This window comes from Oryctolagus cuniculus, chromosome 13 (assembly GCF_051225735.1).
Source record: "Oryctolagus cuniculus isolate XC-2025 breed Fujian yellow rabbit chromosome 13, ASM5122573v1, whole genome shotgun sequence".
Classification (NCBI taxonomy): Eukaryota; Metazoa; Chordata; class Mammalia; order Lagomorpha; family Leporidae; genus Oryctolagus; species Oryctolagus cuniculus.
Window position 1 is genome coordinate 55,467,583 of NC_142879.1, and position 27,327 is coordinate 55,494,909.

At 47.5% G+C, this 27,327-nt stretch overlaps 1 protein-coding gene across 1 annotated transcript in view; it reads left to right on the top strand.

The window, feature by feature from the left end:
- The window catches only part of LOC103351035 (nidogen-1), a 59,623-nt gene that overhangs the window by 25,985 nt on the left and 6,311 nt on the right, over positions 1-27,327 (top strand). The window contains exons 8-11 of the mRNA XM_089311253.1: positions 8,210-8,259; positions 20,216-20,388; positions 25,963-26,091; positions 26,463-26,619. Of these exons, the coding sequence (XP_089167379.1) occupies positions 8,210-8,259; positions 20,216-20,388; positions 25,963-26,091; positions 26,463-26,619 (509 nt within the window). The remainder of the gene's footprint in view (positions 1-8,209; positions 8,260-20,215; positions 20,389-25,962; positions 26,092-26,462; positions 26,620-27,327) is intronic.

Sequence of the window (27,327 nt, forward strand, 5' to 3'; positions counted from 1 at the left end):
CCCCCAGCTGCCCTTTGTGAGGCTCCTGCTGTGTGCTCCTGACAGATGCTGTTTCACATAATGCTCATAGCTGTCTTTTGAAGTAAGTACAATTACTCTCTCAAATCACAGAGGATGCTGAAATGGAAAAAGAGAAAGGTGTAACCAAGGTCACCCAGAGAGTCGCTGCCAGAACTGAGATTGAAATCCAGCCTGCTGGATTGAGTCCAAATCCACATTCAGACTTCTCAACCACACACAGTGTTCTGACATGAGATTGCAGATGTACCTGACACATCAGACTGGAGTTTGCCTGTTGTATTTATTTTTAATGACTGCTACTGTGCTGGTCAGATACATTCATGCCACTAAAAATGTTTTCAGTAAGAGATAAGTGGGATTTTCATCTCCCCACATTCTAAAGTGGTTAATTATTGCTTAGATGTCCATCCATATCACTGGTCTGTGATGGAGTCTGTGGCCGTGGTGGGGCTCACAGCTGTTAATAGTTGTTGAAGAAATAAGTGAGCACACCTGTTTCCATTCCCACCAACAGTTCATGGAAGTATTTATTTATCCACATTGTCCCTAGGTCTAGTTTTTAGGAGAAAATATCAGATTCAAGTCTAAACTTTGATATATCACACTGCATGTTGCTGATCTGCTTTGAACAAGAGTCAGCAAACTGCAGACCCTGAGCCAAATCTGGCCCATGGTTTGTTTTTGTAAATAAAGTTTTATTGGAACACAGCCATCTGTATAATGTATGGCTGCTTTCTTGTTACGGAGGCAGGGTTCGGCGCTTGTCCCAGAGAATATGAAGCCTGCAAAGCTTACAAAGTCTGCATAGCCTCCTGACTGGTTCCTGACAGAAATGTGCTGACTCCTTGGCTTAGAGGGGCCAGATGAGGCCAGCCTTTTTGATCCTGAAACTATGGGTCATGACCGCGGTGCTGTTCATAGATTTTGATAGGCAGATTCCATAAAGACCAGTTTGTGATCATTTGAGTCAAGGCATGCCAGCATTAAAAATGACTAGCATTCATTATTTCCTTAGGCTTGCTTCACATCTCCAGTTCAAAGGGAAGCAGATGTTTCATTTTCTGAGTTTTGTTTTTTTTTTTACCCTGACTCCTTGTCCCCTTGTTAAGGCTCTGTTGACTAAACAGAAACAAATCCAGACCTGTAGACTGGGTTATAAAGATGGGCCAAGGATAAATCCAATGAGAGCTGTTTGCCAGAATTGTTTATGTATTTGATCGCGTCCCTTAAGAAATTCCTCATCTAGTTATAAACTCAAGAAATGCCTATGAATGCTCACTGAGTGCTGTTCACGATAGCAGAAAGTCTCAATGGCTGTCAGCAGGAGGAGTGCACAGAGGACTTAGGGCAGAATCCATGCCATGAAACAGCATCCAGCAGCTAGAACAAATGAACTCGAGTTAATGGATAAAACTCAAAACCATATGTTGTTGGGGGCAGGGGCTACAAAAAGATCTGTACAGTATGATTCCATGTGTAGAAAGTACAAACTGGACCAAACAGAGCTCTCAGGCCACACCCATCTCAAGCCCTAAGGCTCCATCAAAAACAGATAGTCCACTTAATCTAGAGTCATAGTATAACAAGAAAAAGCACCACAGTGAAGAAACCAAATATCTCCAATATGACAAATCACAAACGCAAAAACCAAGGTAATAAAAACAAGGAAGTCACCATGAAGCCCTCAACTGAAAAAGACACCCCAATTCAAGATTATGAGGATGATGACATAGAAGAAATGCAAGAAGCAGATCTCAAAAAATTGATAAGAACATTAAGAAGTTCTCAAAAACAAATTCTTGAACTACAGAAATCCTTAATGGACAAGATAGAAAATCTCTCTCGTGAAAATGAAATATTAAGGAGGAATCAAAATGAAACAAAACAACTAGTACAACAGGAAACTGGGATAGTGACTGAAGTGAAGAATTCAATAGATCAAATGAAAAACACAATAGAGAGCCTTACAAACAGAATGGGAGAAGCAGAAGAGAGAATATCGGACTTAGAAGACAGAGAACAGGAAAGGATACAGTCAGACCAAAGAAAAGAAGAGGAAATTAGGAATCTAAAACATATTGTCGGGAATCTTCAGGATACTATTAAAAAACCCAACATTCGGGTTCTAGGAGTTCCTGAAGGCATGGAGAGGGAGAAAGGATTAGAAGGCCTTTTTAGTGAGATATTAGCAGAAAATTTCCCAGGTTTGGAGAAGGACAGAGAAATCCTAGTACAGGAAGCTCACAGAACCCCTAATAAACACGACCAAAAGAGACCCTCACCACGGCACGTTGTAATTAAACTCTCCACAGTGAAACATAAAGAAAAGATCCTAAAATGTGCAAGAGAGAAACGTCAGATTACTCTCAGAGGATCTCCAATCAGACTCACAGCTGACTTCTCATCAGAAACTCTACAAGCTAGGAGGGAATGGCAAGATATAGCCCAGGTACTAAGAGAGAACAACTGCCAGCCCAGAATATTATATCCTGCAAAGCTATCATTTGTGAATGAAGGTGAAATAAAGACTTTTCATAACAAACAGAAATTGAAAGAATTTGTTGCCACTCGTCCAGCCCTGCAAAAGATGCTTAAAGATGTGTTACACACAGAAACAAAGAAACACGGTCATCAATATGAAAGAAGGTAAAGGAAGGAAACCAAGGAAGGAAAGCTCACAGCAAAAGATCACAGGGAATTCAAAGCATATATTAGAACTTATCTTTGGCAAATGGCAGGGCAAAGTTACCACTTATCATTAGTCACATTGAACGTGAATGGCCTGAACTGTCCAGTTAAAAGACACCGTTTGGCTGACTGGGTTAAAAAACAAAACCCATCTATTTGCTGCTTACAAGAAACACATCTTTCCAACAAAGATCCATACAGACTGAAAGTGAAAGGCTGGAAAAAGATATACCATGCCAACAGAAATGAAAAAAGAGCAGGCGTAGCCATCTTAATATCAGACACCATAAACTTTACCACAAAAACCATTAAGAGAGACAAAGAGGGACACTACATAATGATTAAGGGATCAATTCAACAGGAAGATATAACAATTATCAATGTATATGCACCTAACTACAGGGCACCGGTTTATCTAAAAGATTTGTTAACGGACTTAAAGGGAGACTTAGACCCCAATACAATAGTACTGGGGGACTTCAATACTCCACTCTCAGAAATAGACAGATCAATAGGACAGAAGATCAACAAGGATACAGTAGATTTAAACGACACTATAGCCCAAATGGATCTAACAGATATATACAGAACTTTCAATCCTACAGCTAAAGATTATACATTCTTCTCAGCAGTACATGGAACCTTCTCTAGGATTGACCACATACTAGGCCATAAAGCAAGTCTCAGCAAATTCAAAAGAATTAGAATCATACCATGCAGCTTCTCAGACCATAAAGGAATGAAGTTGGAAATGAACAACTCAGGAATCCCTAGAGCATACGCAAACACATGGAGATTGAACAACATGCTCCTGAATGAACAATGGGTCATAGAAGAAATCAAAAGAGAAATCAAAAACTTTCTGGAAGTAAATGAGGATAACAGCACAACATACCAAAACTTATGGGACGCAGCAAAAGCAGTGTTAAGAGGAAAGTTTATATCAATAGGTGCCTACATCAAGAAATTGGAAAGGCACCAAATAGATGAGCTTTCTATTCACCTCAAGGATCTAGAAAACCTACAGCAAACCAGACCCAAATCTAGTAGGAGAAGAGAAATAATTAAAATCAGAGAAGAAATCAACAGGATTGAATCAAGAAAAACATTACAAAAAATCAGCCAAACGAGGAGCTGGTTTTTTGAAAAAATAAACAAAATTGACACCCCATTGGCCCAACTAACTAAAAAAAGAAGAGAAAAGACCCAAATCAATAAAATCAGAGATGAAAAAGGAAATGTAACAACAGACACCACAGAAATAAAAAGAATCATCAGAAATTACTACAAGGACTTGTATGCCAGCAAACAGGGAAACCTATCAGAAATGGATAGATTCCTGGACACATGCAACCTACCTAAATTGAACCAGGAAGACATCGAAAACCTAAACAGACCCATAACTGAGACAGAAATTGAAACAGTAATAAAGGCCCTCCCAACAAAGAAAAGCCCAGGACCAGATGGATTCACTGCTGAATTCTACCAGACATTTAAAGAAGAACTAACTCCAATTCTTCTCAAACTATTCAGAACAATTGAAGAAGAGGGAATCCTCCCAAATTCTTTCTATGAAGCCAGCATCACCTTAATTCCTAAGCCGGGAAAAGATGCAGCACTGAAAGAGAATTACAGACCAATATCCCTGATGAACATAGATGCAAAAATCCTCAATAAAATTCTGGCCAATAGAATGCAACAACACATCAGAAAGATCATCCACCCAGACCAAGTGGGATTTATCCCTGGTATGCAGGGATGGTTTAATGTGCGCAAGACAATCAATGTGATACACCACATTAACAGACTGCAGAAGAAAAACCATATGATTCTCTCAATAGATGCCGAGAAAGCATTTGATAAAATACAACACCCGTTCATGATGAAAACTCTAAGAAAACTGGGTTTGGAAGGAACATTCCTCAATACAATCAAAGCAATCTATGAAAAACCCACAGCCAACATCCTATTGAATGGGGAAAAGTTGGAAGCATTTCCACTGAGATCTGGGACCAGACAGGGATGTCCACTCTCACCACTGCTATTCAATATAGTTCTGGAGGTTCTAGCCAGAGCTATTAGGCAAGAAAAAGAAATTAAAGGGATACAAATTGGGAAGGAAGAACTCAAACTATCCCTCTTTGCAGATGACATGATTCTTTATTTAGGGGACCCAAAGAACTCTACCAAGAGACTATTGGAACTCATAGAAGAGTTTGGCAAAGTGGCAGGGTATAAAATCAATGCACAAAAATCAACAGCCTTTGTATACACAGACAATGCCATGGCTGAGGAAGAACTTCTAGGATCAATCCCATTCACAATAGCTACAAAAACAATCAAATACCTTGGAATAAACTTAACCAAGGACGTTAAAGATCTCTACGATGAAAATTACAAAACCTTAAAGAAAGAAATAGAAGAGGATACCAAGAAATGGAAAAATCTTCCATGCTCATGGATTGGAAGAATCAATATCATCAAAATGTCCATTCTCCCAAAAGCAATTTATAGATTCAATGCAATACCAATCAAGATACCGAAGACCTTCTTCTCAGATCTGGAAAAATTGGTGCTGAAATTTATATGGAGGCACAAGAGACCTCGAATAGCTAAAGCAATCTTGTACAACAAAAACAAAGCCGGAGGCATCACAATACCAGATTTCAGGACATACTACAGGGCAGCTGTAATCAAAACAGCATGGTACTGGTACAGAAACAGATGGATAGACCAATGGAACAGAATGGAAACACCAGAAATCAACCCAAACATCTACAGCCAACTTATATTTGATCAAGGATCTAAAACTAATTCCTGGAGCAAGGACAGTCTATTCAATAAATGGTGCTGGGAAAATTGGATTTCCACGTGCAGAATCATGAAGCAAGACCCCTACCTTACACCTTACACAAAAATCCACTCAACATGGATTAAAGACCTAAATCTACGACCTGACACCATCAAGTTACTAGAGAACATTGGAGAAACCCTTCAAGATATTGGCACAGGCAAAGAGTTTCTGGAAAAGACCCAGGAGGCACAGGCAGTCAAAGCCAAAATTAACTATTGGGATTGCATCAAATTGAGAAGTTTCTGTACTGCAAAAGAAACAGTCAGGAGAGTGAAGAGACAACCGACAGAATGGGAAAAAATATTTGCAAACTATGCAACAGATAAAGGGTTAATAACCAGAATCTACAAAGAGATCAAGAAACTCCACAAAAACAAAACCAACAACCCACTTAAGAGATGGGCCAAGGACCTCAATAGACATTTTTCAAAACAGGAAATCCAAATGGCCAACAGGCACATGAAAAAATGTTCAAGGTCATTAGCAATCAGAGAAATGCAAATCAAAACCACAATGAGGTTCCACCTCACCCCGGTTAGAATGGCTCACATGCAGAAATCTACCAACAACAGATGCTGGCGAGGATGTGGGGAAAAAGGGACACTAACCCACTGTTGGTGGGAATGCAAACTGGTCAAGCCACTATGGAAGTCAGTCTGGAGATTCCTCAGAAACCTGAAGATAACCCTACCGTTCGACCCAGCCATCCCACTCCTTGGAATTTACCCAAAGGAATTTAAATTGGCAAACAAAAAAGCGGTCTGCACCCTAATGTTTATTGCAGCTCAATTCACAATAGCTAAGACCTGGAACCAACCTAAATGCCCATCAACGGTAGACTGGATAAAGAAATTATGGGATATGTATTCTTTAGAATACTATACCGCAGTAAGAAACAACGAAATCCAGTCATTTGCAACAAAATGGAGGAATCTGGAACACATCATGCTGAGTGAAATAAGCCAGTCCCAAAGGGACAAATACCATATGTTCTCCCTGATCGGTGAGAACTGACTGAACACCAAAAAGGAAACCTGTTGAAGTGGAATGGACACTATGGGAAACGGTGACTTGATCAGCATAGCCCTGACTGCTAATGGACAACTTAATACATTATCCCTCTTAGTAGTTTTTTTGTCTGTTCTACTTAATATGACTGGTTTAATTCTGTAATTAATACACAGTTATTCTTAAGTGTTGAAATTTAACTGAAATGTGATCCCTGTTAAACATAAGAGTAGGAATAAGAGAGGGAAGAGATATATAATTTGGGACATGCTCAAGCTGACTTGCCCCAAATGGTAGAGTTAGAAACATACCAGGGGACTCCAATTTAATCCCATCAAGGTGGCATGTACCAATGCCATCTCACTAGTCCAAGTGATCAATTTCAGTTCGCAATTGATCATAATGAAAGGACTAAGAGTCAAAGGGAGCACATAAGCAAGTCTAGTACCTGCTAACACTAACCGATAGAATAAATAAAGGGGAGAGTGATCCAACATGGGAAGTGAGATACTCAGCAGACTCATAGAATGGCAGATGCCCTAAACAGCACTCTGGCCTCAGAATCAGCCCTAAAGGCATTCAGATCTGGCTGAAAAGCCCATGAGAGTATTTCAGGCATGGAAAGCCAAGACACTCTGGCAAAAGATCTCTGTGAGTGAGATCTCAGTGGAAAGAACAGGTCTTCAAAGAAGGAGGTACCTTTCTCTGAAGGGAGGAGAGAACCTCCACTTTGACTATGACCTTGTCTAAACAAGATAAGAGTCGGAGAACTCAAGGGGCTTCCATAGCCTTGGAAACTCATGACTGGAGCATAGGGAGATTACTGATGCCATAGACAGGAGTGTCAATTGGTAAAGTCAACAACAGGAGTCACTGTGCACTTACTCTTCATGTAGGATCTCTGTCCTTAATGTGCTGTGCATTGAGATTTAATGCTATAACGAGTACTCAAATAATATATTTCACTTTGTGTTTCTATGGGGGTGCAAACTGTTGAAATCTTTACTTAATGCATACTAAACTGATCCTCTGTAAAAAAAAAAAAAAAAGAAAAGAAAAGAAAAGAAAAGAAACTATCAACTCCCAACTTGACTCTCACTGGGATTAAACATGACAATAGGTCTGATCTGATTTCATCATCATTAAAAAAAATCATCTATTATTTTTCACTTTATGTTTCTGTGTGGGAGCAAACTGTTGAAATCCTTACTTAATGTATACTAAGCTGATCTTCTGTATATTAAGATAATCGAAAATGAATCTTGATGTGAATGGAAGGGGAGAGGGAGTGGGAAAGGGGAGGGTTGTGGGTGGGAGGGACGGTATGGGGGGGAAGCCATAGTAATCCATTATTCGTACTTTGGAAACGTATATTCATTAAATAAAAGTTAAAAAAAAAAAGAAAAATAAAAACAAACAAACAAGAAAGTACAAACTGGAATGAAAATGAACCTGTGCATAAACATGCAAAAGAAAACTATAAAATGCATGTATGAGAATGAGAACGAACTTCAGGATAGAGGTTATGTCTGTTAAAAGGGACAGTTGGGAGTGGGGTGGGCTATGTCTTAGTGTGTTTGGGCTGCTGTAACACCTTAGCCTGAGTAATTTATAAACCACAGGAATCTGTTCTCACAGTTCCAAGGCTGAGAAGTCCAAGATCAAGGTGCTGGCAAATTCAGTGCATGGTGAGGGCCCACTTCCAGGTCCACAGGTGGCCAGAGGGGCTCACGTGGCAGAACGGGTGAGAGTCTGAGTCCTCTTTCATAAGGGCATGAATTCCATTCATGAGGACTCTGCCTCCATGACCTAATCACCTCCCAAAGGCTCCAGCAGAAATGCATGGGGGACACAGATATTCAAACCATAGCCCTGAGGCTACATTGGCATTATTTTTCAGCTAGAATATAATGTACAGATTTTAATTATATTCTAAATGTTGTATGACTAAAATATTGTGTGAAATATTCCAGAGAGAAAAATAATGTGTAGTGTCATGTGGGCTCCTGGTGCTATACATAATGAAAGCCAGGGGTCCAAAGCACCTGTTGGTACCTACCCTGTAGAGAAGGCCCAGTTTCCAAAACAACTGTATGGAAACTTAAAGGTCAGTCCACCAAGATCCTGGCTGCTGCAGTGTTGACTGATGACAGAACAGAAGAAATGACACTTGGTTCCCCTCTCTCCTTCTGCACTCTTCCCCACAGCCCAGGTAGGGGTTGTGAAACCAGCTTAGTGGATCACACTCATCACTTCCTTCTGAATCGAGTGAATGAAAACAATAACCTAGAAAATACCAGCACATAGAGTATGTGCAGTAGGGTCGAGCGTTGTTTCATTAAACAATACTCATATGTATGCTGGTGCATGTGCATGGGTGACTACGTGTGTGTGTGTACTGAGATGCCAAGTAAAATGTGTTTCTTTTCCTGAGTCATGGTTAGTAAGGTTGAAAGCCACCATATTGGTTACCTATTGTTGTATAGCAAGTATAGGTTGAATATACCTAGTCCAGAAATATGAAATTATCCAAAACCCCAAATTTTTTGAGTGCCACTTTGTTAGCAAAATTTTAGACTTTTGGAGCATTTCAGATTTTCAAGTTAAGAATGCTTGACCAGTAGTTTAGACAAATATCCGCAAGTTCAAAATCTGAAACAGTTCTGGTTCCAAACATTTCAGATAAGGAACACTCAGTCCATATCCCTAAACTAGCCACTTAAGACCATAAGCATTTATTATCTCACTGTTTCTGGAGGTCAGGAATTTAGGAGCTGCTCCCCCGGGCTGTCCTGGCTCAGAGCCTCCTATGAGGTCACTGTCAAGATGTTATACAGGCTGTGGCCTTCTCTGGTGGCAGAGAAACGTCCCCGCTGCAGGCCCCACGTGGTTGCTGGCTGTCCTCAGTGTGTCACAACATGGATCTCTTCAAGGCCTGAGAGCTGGCTTCTTCCCCAACAAGTGATGGCAGGGAGGGGGCTGGAGAGCTGAGCCCAAGAAGGAAGCCACAGTCTTTTATATCCTGCTCTGAGTAGGGACATCTGTCACTTCCGCTGATCCTCTTAGTGTCAAGCCAGACCTCTTAACAGTGTAGACGGAGCTACCCAAGGGTGTGAATTCCAGGAGGTGGGGAGAAAGGGGCCCACCTTGGAGGGCGACCAGCCCAGCTGCTGACCTGCCTGGACAACACCAGGAATGACTACTGCCTAGAGTTTTGTAACAGGGCGTTTGCTAGTGGTCTTCAAAAGTCCTGGCTGGAGGTGTAAGCCCTGTCATTAAGGGCAGGCTCCAAGCCTGTGGCTGCTCCCTCGCGTCTCTCAACCCCTGGCACCAGTGTGTTTCCCAGCATACTCCCAACGGTGCACACCACACATTGTAGAGAGAAGGCAAATGGAAGAGTTCAGAGAGCAGCACTGCAAGGAGAGAGGGAAGCGTGCAGGGTAACACAACCTGGAGAGGCAACAGGGGATGATTCAGTACACAGGCTTTTGTTTCGTAGTCTTCTGCAGCTTGTTTTATGGTTCATGTTTCAAGCAAACCCCAAGTGAAGAAGCCAGGATTTCCTAGTCCAAGCTGAAAGGGGCTCTGGAAATGCTGTAATTCATCTTTTCATTGTATAAACCAGGATTGGGAGGCCTGAATAATTTCTTAGCTTACAAAAAGCTTGCTTGAATTTTTTATATAAAAAGGCTTTTTCATAGCAGTTTTTCTCAAAATATAGTCATATCCAGACCTTGAAGAAACAGTTAAGATCCCTGGAATTTATGCAAGTTATTTTGATTATAGATAAAAAGCCCAGTATCAACTCTCTTTTCTTTTTCAAAAAGATTTATCTATTTATTTGAAAGGCAGAGTTACAGAGAAAGAGATCTTCATCTGTTGGTTCACTCCCCAGATAACCCACAATAGCTGGGGCTGAGCCAGGTTGAAGCTGAGGGCCAGGAGCTTTGTCAGGATCTCCCATGTGGGTGGCAGAGGCCTAAACACCTGGGCCATCTTTCATGGCTTCCCAGGCACATTATCAGGGAGCCGGATCAAAAGTGGAGCAGCCAGGACTTGAATACGATGATGGCATCATGGGCTGTGGTTTAACCGCTGACCCCTCAACTACTTTTCTAAGAGCAAAAGAGGTGTACACATTAAATGCAATTACAGATGATAAATTTCCAGTCAGCAGTAATTTACTGGGTGGATTGCTGTTTGAGATGAAATTGTCACTCCTGCTCTTGGCTCCTGTCCTGGGCGGGCACCTTTCTGTCTTTGCTGGTGATTCCAATTAACCTGCGTAAGAAGCTGTGATACTGCTCACCCAAAAGATAAATCAAAGTGAATCTTCAGGCAGAGGTTTGACACAGCCATTAAAACAACAGTTTGTGGTGTGGGCAGGAGGGCAGCTCCATGGCACAGTAGGTTAATCCGCCTGCAGTGTCGGCATCCCATATGGGTGCCGGTTCTAGTCCTGGCTGTCCCTCTTCCAATCCAGCTTTCTGCTGTGCCCTGGTAAATCAATGGAGGATGGCCCAAGTGCTTGGGCCCCTGCACCCGCGTGGGAGAACTGGAAGAAGTTCCTGGCTCCTGGCTTCGGATCAGCACAGCTCTGGCCATTGCGGTCATCTGGGGAGTGAACCAACACAAGGAAGACCTCTCTGTCTCTCCCTCTCAGTGGCAGTAACTCTACCTCTCAAATAAATGAAATCTTAAACACTTTCGGTGCCTGTATCCTATACTGGAGTGCTTGAGTTTGAGTCTTGGCTCCACTTCGGATTCCAGCTTCCTGTTGCTGTACACCCTGGAAGGCAGCAGGTTGTGGTGCAAGTAATTGGATCCCTGCTACCCATCTGGGGGCCCCAGTGTGAGTTCCGGGCTCCTGGCTTCAGCCTGGCCCAGCTCCAGCTGTGGCAGGCATTTGGGGAATGAGTGAGTGAATGGGAGATCTCTTTCTGTTTCTCTCCCTTTCAAGTAAAAATAATGAACGTTCTCCTCAGTTGTGCACCCCTGTGTTGCTGGCCTCTCATCTCACTCCTTGACTTTATAGTTTAATCCTTCATCAGAGGTATCTGAAATCGCTGCCTTCCATTTCTTTTCTCCCATTACTTTTTTTCCCTACAGTTTTCTTATAAAATAACACATAGGTACAGAAAACCATGCAGAACATGTGGGTAGTTCAGGGAGTTATTCTGAAGTGACCCCCTTGTCCCCAGCACCCAGATCAAGAGTTAGAACTCTGCCACCTGCCCCAGAACCCCTCCATGTGCTCAGTCCCCCCCCCACCTCCTCCCTCTCCTCGGGGCAGCACAAACCTGACTTCTGTACTAATCAGTGCCCTGCACTTCTTAGGATTTTTCTCACACTCTCGAACATTCCTTGACACTGCAGGCTGAGTGCTGCCCACGTGTCTATCACTGGCCCCCTCCATCCATCCTTTTCCTTGCATTGGGTCTACTCAAGGACACACACCTTTTGAGTCTTGTTTCCCAATTCTGGATTTGGCTGATCATGTACTCCTGGTATAGTTGAGCGTGCTCCTCTGTCCTCTACATGGCCTGCCCGTGCCCTCTCTGACCACGGCCTCCCCCTTCCCTCCCTTGCATCTCTTGAACTGCCCCATTTCCAGGTGAGCAGGCTCCTCATTGGTCCTTGTGGTTCTGCCACGCCTTCCCTTACTAGAATTCCTCTCTTACTTAAACCCCAGGGACCACCTGTCACACAGCCACACAGCTGATCTTACCATGCCCTGAGTGTCTCGGCTTCATTTCTCTGCTCCCCTAGTATCCTGTTCAGACCACTGCCAGCCACTTCCCCTACTGTGCTCTCCTGCCCAGGGTCCTCATCTTTCCCATTAGCCTGTGACCTCGGGGACTCACCTGTGAGCGGGGCACCTGGCTGTCAACAGTAAACACTTTTATTTATTTATTTGACAGGTTAGGGTTATAGACAGAGAGAGAGAAAGACAGAGACAAAGGTCCTTCCTTCTGCTGGCCAACTCACCACATGGCCACTACGGCCAGTGCACTGTGCCGATCTGAAGCCAGGAGCCAGGTGCTTCCTCCTGGTCTCCCATGTGGGTGCAGGGCCCCAGCACTTGGGGCATCTTCCACTCCCTCCTGGGTCACAGTAGAGAGCTGGAATGGAAGAGGTGCAGCTGGGACTAGAACCCGGCACCCACATGGGATGCCAGTGCTGCAGGTGGAGGATCAACCAAGTGAGGCTTGGCGCCAGGCCCAACAGTAAATTCTTAACACAACAGAGAGGTGATTCAAGCTTCTTGGTGTGAAAAGTTTGCTGAATACAGTGATTCTTTAAAAAGGTTTATTTATTTGAAAAGCAGAGTTAGAGGGAGAGAGAGAAATGTTCTATCCACTTGTTCACTCCCTAAATGGCTGCTACAGCCGGGGATGGGCCAGGCTGAAGCCAGGAGTCAAATTCCGTCTCTGTCTCCCACGTGGGTGGCAGTGGTCCAAGCTCTCGGGCCTTCTGCCTCCTACCCAGGTGCAGTAGCAGGGGGCTGGATTGGAAGTGGAGCAGTCAGGACTCACTGGGGATGCTGGTGTTTCAGTTAGAGGCTTAATGTCAGGGGCACCACCATGTCAGCCCCTACATACAGTGATTTGAAAGCATATAGCAGCAGGGTTTTAGAAGGGGGCTGGGGGGGAGCACTCTGGGACACAGGGATGAAGAAAGCTCAACAGTGCACTTTCAAATGGTGACAAAAGAGATGGCACTCAAAAGCTACAGGGCTAACTGCTTTTCCTGGTGTTGTATGCTTTTTTTTTTTTTTTTTAATACTTTTATTGCAGCTGGTGCTGTTGTGTAGTAGGTTAATCCTCTGCCTGCAATGCTGGCATCCCATATGGGCACTGGTTCTAGTACTGGCTGCTCCTCTTCCAGTCCAGCTCTCTGCTATGGCCTGGGAAAGCAGTAGAAGATGGCCCAGGTGCTCAAGCCCCTGCACCGCATGGGAGTCCTGGAAGAAGCTCCTGGCTTTGGATCAGCACAGCTCCAGCCATTGTGGCAGTTTGCAGAGTGAAGAAACAGAAGGAAGACCTTTCTCTCTGTCTCTTCCTCTCACTGTCTGTGACTCTACCTCTCAAATTAATAGATAAAATCTTTTCAAAAATACTTTTATTTATTTGAGAGAGTTATATAGGGAGAGGTATCTTCCATCCATTGGTTCACTCCCCAAATGGCCTCAATAACCAGAGCTGAAGTGATCAGAAGCCAGGTGCCAGAAGCTTCTTCTGGCTCTCCCACTTGGGTACAGGGGCCCAGAAACTTGAGCCATCCTTCACTGCTTTCCCAGGCACATTAGCAGAGAGCTGGATTGGAAGTGGAACACCCGAGACTTGAACTGGCACCCATATGGGATGGTGGTACTGCAGGGTGGGGCTTTATGCTGTGCCACAGTGCCAGCCCTTCCACGCCCTTTTTGCTTTCCACTCTTTGTGCTTTGCTCATTGCCAGCTCCCCTCCCCTCCCTGGATGTGCTGCTTCCTCCCCAATCCTGGAAGGCTGGGAGAAGCCTTGAAGAGCATTCTGCTACTAGAAGGATCTACTGTGTTTTCTACAAGTAGTAGTGTTTGTAACAAATCCCTGGGGACAGCAGGATCAAAACCATGTCAGGCTGCCAGTGTCTTCTTTACTTGTGAACCTCCACTCTTGGAAATGTGCTTTCTGGGAACATTTGGCAGCTCATGAGATGAGGCTGTGAGCTGCGGGTCTCAGTGCCAGCAGAGGCCAGGCGTCATCTGCCACACTGGCATTACCGCATGCAAGGATGTATGCTGTGGAGGTGCTTAGAGCAGGTGAAGCCCCTGGGAGCAGCACAGCTCTGATCGTGCAGGAAGATATTGGATAAACAGTGTCTCCCCATGAAAATTCCATTTTTTAAAAAAGACTTTATTTATTTGAAGAGGTAGAGTTGCAGTGAGGAAGAGAGAGGGCTTCCATCTGTTGGTTCACTCCAAAATTGGCTGGAGCCAGGACAGTGCGAAACCAGAACTGAGGAGCTTCTTCTGGGTCTCCCACAGGGTACAGAGGCCCAAATACTTGGGCCATTTTCCACTGCCTTCCCAGGCCACAGGCAGAGAGCTGAATTGTAAGAGGAGTAGCTAGGACATGAACCGACGCCTTGGGATGCTGGCACCACAGGCAGAGGCTTAGCCTTCCTTGCTAAGCTTTCTGTGACACTTCCACTCTTAGGTAGCCCACAGGTCCTGCTGTTGCTTCAAGTCTTTTCTTCCCAGAGAGGCTCCACATTTCCTGACCACTCCTCCCCTCCCCCACTCCAGAGTGAATCCGAGACTGTAATAGCCATTATTTCACAGAACACAGAGACACAGCTTTAACCTGACGAGGGAGTGGAATGCAAATCTGGAGATCAAAAATGCGCTTTCTTCATAACTTCCCTCCCTCTCATTCTCTGGCCTTCACCTTGAGAAAAGTCATCCCAACTTCCTGCCACTGGTCAGATAAGTATCAGGTCTTCCTCCTGCAGCAGATCAGAGGCGATGAGTAAGAGGCAGCTTGCCAGAGTTATTTTATCAGCCAGAAGCAAGCCTAGGAAGTATGTGTATGTGAGTGTTACTCCAGCTCCCTGCCCCTCCATCCTCCAGGCCCTTGATGGAAAATCCTCCATGGAGGCCTGGGGCCCTCAGCAGGAGGCTCCCTGGGAGCCCCTGGGCTGCTCCCACTGCCTGCTGGCCAGGCTGAGGTGTCGCTCCCCCTCTTCGTGGAGGAGCGACACTGAACCCTGCCTAGGCTTCATATCCGAGTTACGGCACCTTTATGTCGCTCCCTGTCTTCGTGGAGGAACGACACAGGACCCTGCGCTGTTCTTTTGTCTGCTCGGCCCTCCCCGGGTTTGCTGTTGGTTCTTCCCGGGTTGGCTACCGTCCCTTCCACCTCCGTGGAAGGGCGGTTCCCCCTGGCCACTTTCCCCACTTCCGCGGGGGAGCGGCACACTGCCGGCTGGCTCTCTCGGGGGCTGCACAGGTGTTCCTTCAGATAGATGTTCCTGGTGCATGTTGTCTCTCTCCTCCTTTATAGTCCTCTTCCACCAATCCCAACTCTGCTACCCACACGCCGAGTATGCTGCTGTCCTCCAATCAGGAGCAGGTCCTGCTGTTTATTGGTTGAACTGGAGGCAGCTGTGTAGAAGCTGTTTCCTCCTCTCCCAGCGCCATATTGTGGGAGAGCAGATGCATAGAATAAGTCTTAATTCCAGTAACTTAGTCTAGTCTGAGTTGCTCCCCACACATCCCCCTTTCTTTTTATTTTTGGCGTTGATATGCGCCTGTCTTCGGTGCCCCGCGGCGCACACTCTGCTCTGCTTGCTGGAGTTGCCCACAGGTGCTTACAAGCCCTACCAATCAGGCAAACCGAATCCGGGTCCTCTCTTCGCCATGTTATGAGGAGGTTTTTAGGCACTGATGCGTGCCTGAGTTCGGTGCCCTGCAGCGCATGCTCTGGTCTGCTAGAACTGCCTGCAGGTACTTAGAAGCCCTACCAATCAGGCAAACCGAATCCAAGCCTTCTCATTGCCGTCTTGTGGGGAGACTTATTGATGTTAATTCGTGCCTGTCTTCGGTGACCTGCGGCCTCCCACAGGTGCTTATCGTCTTACTAATCAGGCAGACCGAATCCAAGCTCTCTCATTGCCATGTTGTGGGGAGGCCTTATTTTTCTCTATTTCTCTATCTCCGGGCATTCCTATTTCTCCTATTTTACTTCTATCTGCCAGCATTCCTATTTCTCTCATTTTACTTCTAAATTCTGTTTCTCTTATCCCCGCAGCTTCCCGGCGCCCGCCCCAAGGCTGCTTCTTGGCGCCTCACCCCGAGGCTGCTTCCCGGCTCTGCGCGGCTTCCCGGCATCTATTCGCGTGCTCCGTGGTCTCCACGCCCTTCGCGCCCACACCAAGGCCTTCGCGCCAGCCCCGCGTTCCCTATCTATTCACGCCCCGTGCTCTCTCTGCACGCGGCGGCTTCCGCGAATCACACAGCCCAGCTCACGTTTCCGCCACCGGCATTCAAGCCAAGTTCCCCGGGCTAACCTGGTGAATTCAACCTGGCTCACGCCTCCGCCTTTCGGTTTGACTTCCCGTCTTTTGCTCCCCGGGCTAATCTGACGGATTCCAACCTGGCGGCCCACGTCTCTGCCTCTGGTTCCAGATTTTCGCCTTTTGCTCCCCGGGCTGACTTGAAGAATTCCAAGATAGCTTACGTCTCCGCCTCGGCCTGCCCCCGCGGCTTCATCCTCCCTAACATATTTTTCTCTACCCGGTATGTTTCCTAACTTTTCTTCCAACAATATTCCCCTCTCATTTCTCCTGGCTTCTCCCCACAGTCCGTATCCAAGTCTAAGTTTCTTCTAGGTTTCACTTTCGCTTTCAACCTGCAGTACGTATCTGAGTCTAAGTTTCTTCTTGCTTTCACTTTAAATCCTAGCTTCTTTCCCACAGTCCATATCCGAGTCTATGCCTAGGCTTTCAATAGCTTCTTCCGGCACCTTTTCCGTCCAGCTTTTCCCTAGGCTCTTTGCTAGTCTCTCCGGTATTTTCCCACTTTTTCCCGCTTCTTCCCTCCTAGGTTTCCTATCCGAATCACGGCACCATTATGTCGCTCCCCCTCATCGTGGAGGAACGACACTAAACCCTGCCTAGGCTTCATATCCGAGTCACGGCACCATTATGTCGCTCCCCGTCTTTGTGGAGGAACGACACAGGACCCTGTGTTGTTCTTTCGTCTGCTCGGCCCTCCCCGGGTTTGCTGCTGGTTCTTCCTGGGTTGGCTACCGTCCCTTCCACCTCCGTGGAAGGGCGGTTCCCCCTGGCCACTTTCCCCACTTCCGCAGGGGAGCGGCAAACCGCCGGCTGGCTCTCTCGGGGGCTGCACAGGTGTTCCTTCAGATAGATGTTCCTGGTGCATGTTGTCTCTCTCCTCCTTTATAGTCCTCTTCCACCAATCCCAACTCTGCTACCCACACGCCGAGTACGCTGCTGTCCTCCAATCAGGAGCAGGTCCTGCTGTTTATTGGTTGAACTGGAGGCAGCTGTGTAGAAGCTGTTTCCTCCTCTCCCAGCGCCATATTGTGGGAGAGCAGATGCATAGAATAAGTCTTAATTCCAGTAACTTAGTCTAGTCCGAGTTGCTCCCCACACTGAGGAACCATCCCAGGAATCCCACTGAGCTCATCACGTCATCAGCTTTCCGTAAGCGTGCTTGAAATTCCATTTCCTGGCTCAGAATTGAGGCTTCCTCCTCCTTTTTGTAAGTTCTAGATTACAGCACGTTACTCTCTTAAAAGTGTGGCTTGGTGACAGCACACACAGAGCTGGAGAAGACCCGGTGCCGGCTGGAGTGAGAACACATTCTTGGAGCGGGGGGGGGGGGGGCAGCGGATGCACAGCGGCCCCGCCCACCGGGGCTGTTTGTCCCCAAGTGTGATGAGCACGGACACTACTCGCCTACCCAGTGCCACGGCAGCACAGGCTACTGCTGGTGCGTGGATCGCGATGGCCGTGAGGTGGAGGGCACAAGGACCAGACCCGGGATGAGGCCCCCGTGTAAGTGGAGGGCGGGCTGTGCTTGGATTCATGCCCCAGCAGGGCCTCCGGGGCCGAATAAGCAGTGCCTGTCCCCTTCCCTGACCCCCTTCTACCCTCTGCCCCTCTCCATCTTCTCACCTTCCCCCTCCCTCTCCACGCACTGGCAAGTTCTGTCAGTCCTTAGTGGGACCTGCTGCACCGCCACTGTGATGTGGCAGGGAGCAGATGGTGCTCTGGTGAACACTGGTGGTCTCCCAGGTGAATGCTGGGATGCGCCGCAGCAGGACAGGGTGGGGGTGGTGAGGCGAGCCCTTCCTTGGGTCTCTGCTTCCTCAGGCGCAGGGGGGGGCCCATTCTCACCCTTGCAGCACTCGCCTCCTTCACAGTCAGGGCCCAGGGCCTTGAGGGGCTTTGGTGGATTTTCAAACCCAAGGCATAGACCGCTGCAAAGGTTGCTGGGAAGGCGCCATGCTGAGGGCTGGGGGCCCTGTCTGAGACCCTGCTGGGCTACGTGGCTGTGAATGAGGCTCCTCCAGCCTCAGCCTCAACAGCAGATAGGAACAAAATCATCCTGGGGCGCGCCCTCAGCTCTGAAATGCTGGTTCTGGCCCAGAAACTGGTCACTGTCACAAATGCCACAAGCAGACCTAACCAATCCTTGAGTCTCTGTTCTCAAATTACCTAATAATCATCACAGATGGACAACCTCCCCCACCCCAACATCAGCTGCTAAGAGACCGAGAAGTGGTTACTCACAGCCTTCACACAGCCAGTGTTAGCCAAGCGTCAGCGCTGTGGATACCCAGCGGAAAGTCATAGTGCCAGCCCCTGAGGACACTGAGGGACAGGCCTGCAGCCGGGGGCAGTGCAGGGCTTGTGCAGGGTGTTGGCTGGGGGGGGGGGGCGAGGGTACTTTCCAGAGCATGGAGCAGGGAGTGAGGCTGTTGCTCCGGGCAGCAGAGCAGTGTCCGTGCTAAGCTGTGGACCTGGGTGTTGGTCCTGAGGACAGCAGGGAGCCCAGAAGGCTTTGGGAGGCTTTCGAGTGGTCATCAATGGTGCGAAGCAGATTTCGGTTTTAGCGATATCACTGCTGGACAGCAGGAACTGGGATGCGGGCATAAGAGCCTCAGCCTCTCTTGCCAGCTTAGGATTAAGCCAGGTGAGGAATGGGAGGGGCCGACCCAGGGTGCTGGCAGTGAGTCTGGAGTGGACTGATGGAACTCGGAGATTCTAGAGGTGCACTGGACTGGTTTATGTCACTAGTTAGGTGTAACAGGCAAGACAGACAAGGGAGAGAACTGGAAATGACCTTGGCGATGACCTGGTCCAGGTCTCACTTTTGAGAGAAGAGGACAGAGCCTAGAAAGGTGCACACACAATGAGAGAGTGACAGGGCCCAGTCCTAGGTTCCCCCAGGTCCCCCAGCACCTGGTCAGTGCTCCTCCCCTGCAGCACCAGCTACCTGTGCACTCCTGGGACAGTGTCATCAGGTGAGTCAGGAAGTGGTGCCAGGGGCCAAGGTCAGCAGTTGGGAGGGCAAGGCTGAAGCTGAGGGAGAAGGAGTTCCCCACCATCCCTTAGTTCTTCAAAGCCCAGAAGGGGCATGTTCCAGTTTGTCCCATGCACAGCAGTCCCAGCCCATGGCCGAGGGACAGGGCCCATAGTGCAGGCTCATTCTGCTGGGCTCCTGCAGCGAAGCTTCCATTAGAAGGCGACTCCCCATGGCAGGAGATTCAGGCTGCTGCTGTTAGTGCTTGGTTCACCAGTGGCCAGCCCCAGTGTGCAAAGCAGAGCGTGAATAGCCAAGTGATCTCTGTGAAGAGGGAAGCTAAGCACTTTTCCCCCACCTGAGCTGAATGTGAAGCCCCTGCCTACATTATCTCGTCCACAAATGTCATTTGGCTGAGCATATCCTACTTCTGCTGCTTCCAGGTGGGAAATGAGTGTTGTGTGGCTATGGAGTTTGTTGGGCCATGAAGGTTATGTTACTGGATGTGTGGATGTGTGGGTGTGCACACACGGTGTGCGTGTGTGTATGTGTGCATCTGTGTGTTCCTTGTGTGCACCGGCCTTGCTCATCCACCTCTACTGCAACCTAGGTCTGAGTACTGTGGCTCCACCGATTCATCAGAGACCCTTAGTACCTACCGCTGTGATCCCTCTGCCCCCTGGAACCCACCTACTCTTTGCCCAGACTGGGAAGATAGAGAACATGCTACTGGATGGAAACACCAAGAAGAAGACGGAAGCCAAGGCTTTACTGCATATGCCGGTGAGTGCTGGCTGATTGTACCTGGTGACAGCTCCTGCTCTGTGACCTGCAGAAATAAACAGGGGCCTGGGCTCAAACCCTGGAACCAGGGCTGCTCATCTTCATGGTCCTGGGTTCACTGTATTCCCAAGCTGCCTGGGAGGCTCAGAATGAATGGGAGCAGACTTAGGAAGGCCATGCAGTGATGCCTTGGTGGGGCCTTTGCAGACTTTGGTATCTCACCTGCATGCACCTGTTGGGTTTGACCTTCTGTTCCTGCTAAGTTGATCATGATTCCATCTTTTCAAAGACATCTCGAGGTCTCCTGTCTGCACTGTGGCAAGTAGCAAGCTCTGGCTTCGAGGCCTTTGAAAGCTTCAGAGATGCGTTTTGTGAATAGGACATTTGTGTGCATTATAGGTCAGTCACTTGTGAAGAGCACTCTGTTTATTAGGGACCCCTGACCTCTGCCAAGAAACCACACAGACCTGGGGGCTTTCACAGTGGACTTGGGGCCGAGTTGCCAACAGAGTGGGAGGGGTGTAAGAGCCTCATGAGGAATGAAGCAGAGCCAGGGGCCTGGGTCCTCAGCCCTTGTAAATGAAATTCCAGCAGACGGGTCCATTGTTCCTGAGTTGTCACACCAGGGCCTGCTGGAATCTTGGAACGATTCCATGTGTGCATCTTGCCTGTCTCAGGCCTTGCTTCCAGCTTCTCTTTTCTTCCTTGCTGCATGGATTTCCACATCACAGATGCCACACACTACCATATCCCTTCTTTTGGGCTAGAAAAGAAACAGCACAAATGTATCCAAAATAAAAGAGGCTTCTCAAATGCCTCTTCCGAAGCACCCTTCATCAGATTCATGTCCTTGCCCTGCACAGAACCCTCAATGGGTCCCCAATTGACTTTAGAATAAAATCCAGTCCTTCCTGGGTCTTGAAGACTGTAGGCAAGGTGGTGGTTGTGTTGTAGCAGTTAAGACGCCCTTTGGGAAACCCGCATCCCAGATCAGAGTGCCTGGTTTGAGTCTTGGCTACTCCACTTCCTATCCAGCTTCCTGCTAAGGTGCACCCTGAGAGGAAGCAGATGATAGCTCACATACTTTGGTCCTTATCTCCGATGTGGGAGACCCAGTTAAGATCTGGGCTGATGGCTTTGTGGGCATTGGAATGATGGATGGAAGACCTCTGTCTGTCTCTTTGAATTTCCAATAATATGAAAGTAAATAAATTTTTTTTTGACAGGCAGAGAGACATGGAGAGAGAAAGAGAAAGGTCTTCCTTTACCGTTGGTTCACCCTCCAATGGCTGCCCTGGCTGGTGCACTGCCCTGATCTGAAGCCAGGAGCCAGGTGCTTCTCCTGGTCTCCCATGTGGGTGCAGGGCCCAAGGACTTGGGCATCCTCAACTGCACTCCTGGGTCACAGCAGAGAGCTGGCCTGGAAGAGGGGCAGTCGGGACAGAATCCGGCGGCCCGACCAGGACTAGAACCTGGGGTGCCGGCGCTGCAGGCAGAGGGTTAGCCTATTGAGGTGCGGTGCCAGCCAATAAATATTTTTTTTAAAAAAACCCCTATAGGTGGCAGGCGCCGTGGCTCAGTAAGCTAATCCTCTGCCTTGCGGTGCCGGCACCCCAGGTAAAAGTCCCAGCCAGGGCACCAGATTCTGTCCCAGTTGCCCCTCTTCCAGGCCAGCTCTCTGCTGTGGCCCGGGAAGGCAGTGGAGGATGGCCCAAGTGCTTGGGCCCTGCACCCCATGGGAGACCAGGAGAAGCACCCGGCTCCTGCCATCGGATCAGCGCGGTGTGCCGGCCGCATTACGCTGGCCGCGGTGGCCATTGGAGGGTGAACCAACGGCAAAGGAAGACCTTTCTCTCTGTCTCTCTCACTGTCCACTCAGCCTGCCAAGAAAAAAAAAAAGAGACATAAAAAAAAAAAAAAAACCTCTATAGGTAACGTCTGTAGCATAGTAAGGTGCCAGCAAGTAGTTGACGATCATTGAGGATTTCAGAATAGCTAACAGAAAAAACACTAGTGCCTAGGCCTTTTCTGAAAGCTTTATGTTGTCAAGTTTTCATGAACAATAAAAGTCAGACTCGCCAGCAGGGTTGAACATGCATTCTCCCTCAAGCTTCTAAGCCTGGAATTGATTGTCTGAGTGTCTGTCCCATGAGGCGTTCCACTTGGATTTTCCCAAAAGCAGCAAGAAGATGAACCATACCGTACAGAGAATCACAAGCATGTAGCAAATAGCAACTCCGATGGTTGCACCTGTTCCCAACACAATTGTCCAGTTAAGGGGTTGTCACTTCAGCTGTCACATCACAAGCTGGGGTAGGTTCCCTTCTTCACCTTGTCCCCACTGCACTCGCTCTGATTGCCTGCACCGGAGGACAACAGATCAGGCTGAATGCTGCAGACATTTCTCGGTTTTTTTGTTGTGTCACTGATGATAAAGTGTCTGATGCTTTGGCACAGCCTGCACTTCACCACCTAACCCCAATCCCTTAAGGATACCAATTGAAATCAAGAACTCTACATTGTTTTATTGCCTACATTCAACAAGTCAGGACTGTTTTACAACAGGTGTCCTTTATCTGGCTTAAAGAGCATTACAACAAAAATCCAGGCAAAAATGACCCTGTTCTGAAAAGGTCAAGAATTACATGTTGCTCAATAGGTCAGTGACTCATCAGCTTAGCTGGGAATGTTTTTGCTCAAAAGACATGATCAAGCTGATGGTACTTGTTGTAAAGTTACCTTTGTTCGGTCATCTTTAAAGTCTTTGAGCCTTATTTCATGTTTCTTTTTATTTACTTATAAGGTTCCTTTTATTTATTTTAAAGACAGAGTGAGAAGGGAGAGAGAGAGAAAGAGATCTTCCATATGCTGGTTCACTCCCCAAATGGCCATGATGGTTGGGTTTGGGCTAGGCTGAAACCAGGAGCCGGAAGCTCTGTCCAGGTCTCCCACATGGGTGCAGGGGCCCAAGTACTTGAGCCATCATCTGCTACCTTCCCAGGTGCATTAGCAGAGAGCTGGATCACAAGTGGAGCAGCCGGGACTTGAACTGATGCCCATAGGGGATGCTGGCACCTCAGACAGCAGCTTTACCCCCTATGCCACAGCGCTGGTGCCCTGACCATTAATTTTTAAAACACTAACTCCCCAGTTTCTATCTAGGGCATTTACAGCCAGGACTAGAACTAGCACTCATAGAGGATGCCAGAGTCGGCAGGCTGAGGCTTAACCCACTGTACACAGCACCACCCCGTCATATTTTCTTTTTATTTAGGAACGAGTGTAGCTTTTTCGGTTTCCAGCTTACACGTCTCCCTAACAATTGATGTTCTGGAAGCGTCCCTATCCTGGTGAACAACCCCTGGGGCATGTTTTCCCTTCCTTGGCTCCTTCACAGGAGACAAGAAGCTGAGGATGAATTTACTATGTCTGGCTTTGGATACAGACCCCAAATCCTTCTCTGGGAGCCAACAGACTATATAAAGTCTGCTCGTTTTCATGCTTTGGTTTAATGAATTGAAGTTCAAAAATGCCTTTTTTTGCATCTTCTTTCTCTCTTTTCTCTTTCTTTCTCTCTTAAAAATGTTGCTATTATTATCTACTATTTGATTTAAAAACCCAGTGGAAGTGGGGAGTATGTCATCATTTGCCATTTCCTGTTGTTTTTGGACCTGATAGTCATCCAAGAAAACTTGAAGCACAGCAAGAAACATTCCAAGCAGAAAGCCTACTCACTGGGGAAACAGAATACAACCAAAACAGGATCTGTGCGAAGAAAGAACTCTATGTATTTATATATTAATATGAGGGACAGGAACTTGCATGGTACAGGTTGGACTTCCCTAGTGCATGAGAGTGGCGGTGGTTACCTTTTCTTCCTTATTTCGTTCAGTCCGAATCCTGAACTTCTCTTCCCTTGAGGTGAAGTCCCAGCCAAATATTCTAGGAACGATGGTAATCTGTCTCCTCTGACAGGAGCAGTGCAGCTCTGTCACCTCTGTCACCTTCCTCTCTAGGCTTCTTCCTCCCACTGAACAGTAAAGGGCAAGGCTTCCCAGCACAGCCCCCGAGGGAGTTCTTTCTGGTTGGGGGTGGAGAAGGGCTTTGGTTGTCAGGACCAGATGTTATAGAGAGACGGCGGGACATGGAGCTTCCTCCAGGGTTTCCCTGCTGGTATCCTATTGATTTTCTTGTTGACCAGCTTTGGTCCTCCTCTCTCTCTCTCCCTCTCTCTCTCTCTCCCTCCCTCCCTCTCTGAGTCTGAGCGGCTCGTGTCTCTCATAGAACATGCTCGTTCCAAATATACCCCCACAGTGATCTGCTCTGTCTGAAAGCCACAAAGGGACTGACAGGGGATCAGTTACCCTGTCTCTGTGCCTTCAGGGAGGTGGGAAGTATCTGAATACTGTATACTTCCCCACTTTATTTTGGGTAGTACAGACCTTGTTCAAGTGTGGTTTCTGAGTCTTCATAAATGTCCCTTGGGAATGTCCTTTCCCGGACTTCAGTGTTTCTGTTTTAGGGGCCCAGTGAAGGCCTGAACCCAGAGAGCCGAGGGTCTGCAGTGCTTTTAACTTGATGGAGGAACCCAGTCTTCACAGCCCAGATTCCTCAAATGGGGCATTCTCTTCCCCTTCCTGTGTACACTGTACTCAGTGGCCTTCAGTGGTACCAATAAAACCCAAGTTGCCTCATTTTTTTTTTTTTGTATTGTTTTAAAGTTTAAGAAAGCATTGCTATCTTCAACTAATACAACTTAAAAGGGAGCAGAAGACTCACATTGCAAGTTCCCAGTGGCAACCCTTGGTTTGAAACCAGTTGTTGTGGCCCAGTGGAGACCTCCAGGAGGCTTATTTGTAATTACTGTCACTCCATCTATGTACCCCTTATACTTCTATGAAGTAACAGCTACAATTTCTTGGAGGTATTGTTTCTCTGAAATGACCTTTCTAACACACAATTATCAAATACCATAGCTCCATGTGTTCCATTCCCCACCTTAAGATCTTTCTGGGTCTCCCCTTGGCCCATGAGATAAGCTCGAAGCTTGTTATCTCAGCACCCTAACTGCATCTCTGGCCACTGTCCCGCTTCTTGTCTCCAGCCGTGTAAGATTACATACAGTTCACATCAAGCCAGGTCTGAGCTTTCCTTAAATTCTGATCCTGCTACCTGAAACCCTCATATAGCATCTTTGCCTGACACACTCTTATCCATCCTTAGGAGCCAGCTTCAAGAAGCTAGTTCCCTGGGAATCCCTCCGTGGCTTCCCCAGGCTGGGCCCTGGGTCTCTCCTGGGCTGTGGGCAACAGCACAGTGGTCATTACAGTCCTGGTCCCCAGCGCAGTGAGCAAATGAATGATGTCGGATTTGTCACTCTGAGGGTTGCTTGTCTATAAACAGCAGGCATTTCACATTCAAAGCCACAGGGAGTGGATGTCATGGGAAAGAGCACTGAGTAATCAGAAACAAACCAAGTCGGCACCTGCTCAGGCAAAAAAAAGTCAGCGGCGCTGTCTGTGTGGTTCTAGATCTCGGGAGCCCAGAAGGCATCGCCGTTGACCACCTGGGCCGCAACATCTTCTGGACGGATTCTCAGCTGGACCGGATAGAAGTCGCCAAGCTGGATGGCACCCAGCGCCGGGTGCTGTTCGAGACCGATTTGGTGAACCCCCGAGGCATCGTGACGGATTCCGTGAGAGGGTATCATTGCGTGAATATGTGTGTGCCTCTGTTCCACCCACATCTGCCCTTCCGGATGTTCCCAGATGTGAGGCTCTGACTCCAGTGGTGAAGTAGTACAGGATGGAGGGTGCTATACGTGACTATAGTCAGTAGAACGCGGGGCACGTGTTCCAATGTGGACTTGCAACCATGCCCCGCTTGCACACCTTTTGCCAAGGCTTTGTAAGGTGACAGCTCAGAAGTTGGGTATTTTCCCTATGGATTGAGTACAGATCAACACTCCAGCTGTATAAACCTCCAAAAAGCACCTAGGTGCACCGAGGTGTAAACTTTTTCTCATAGGTCTTTCTTATTTCTCTTCCTCTTTCCCCTTCTTTTCCTCCTCCAAGAACCTTTATTGGACAGACTGGAACAGAGACAACCCCAAAATTGAGACTTCCTACATGGACGGCACCAACCACAGGATTCTTGTGCAGGATGACCTGGGGTTGCCCAACGGGCTGACTTTCGACACGTTCTCATCTCAGCTCTGCTGGGTGGGTGCAGGTGACGGCAGGCTTTCCCCTGTCCAGGGAGAGTTCTCCATCTTTGGCAGACTACAGCCTTGGCCAAATCTAACCTGCCACTTACTTTCATGTAACCCAGAAGTTATATGGGTTTTGCATTTTAAAATGTTACATTTTATTTTATTTGTTTTTTTTTTTAATTTATTTATTTGAAAGTCAGAGTTCCACAGAGGGAGAAGGAGAGAGGTCTTCCATCCACTGGTTCACTCCCCAATGGGTCAGAACGGCTGGAGCTGTGCAGATCCGAACCCAGGCGCCTCCTCTGGGTCTTCCCATGTGGATGAAGGGGCCCAAGGAGTCAGGCCATCTTCTGCTGCTTTCCCAGGCCATAGCAAGGAGCTGGATTGGAAGTGGAGCAGCCGGGTCTCAAACCGGTGCCCATATAGGGTACCAGCACTGCAGGCAGCAGCTTCACCTGCTACACCACAGTGCCAGCCCCAAAATGTTACATTTTAAGTTGTTGTATAAATGCCTGCCTACTGTTCCTGGTTTTGCCTCACAGCCAAAGCTGTCTGACTCCTGTTCTAAGAGGTACCGCACGGACCTGTAGACATCCTGATATCTGTCAAGCAATTCACAGCTTACATTTTTCATAGCTCTCTCTGTCCCCCAGAAGCTTAGGCAGGACTTGGAGCCAAGAAAGATAAAGTAAGAGCACCCACAAGCAGTCCCTGCTGTATGCCCCTTT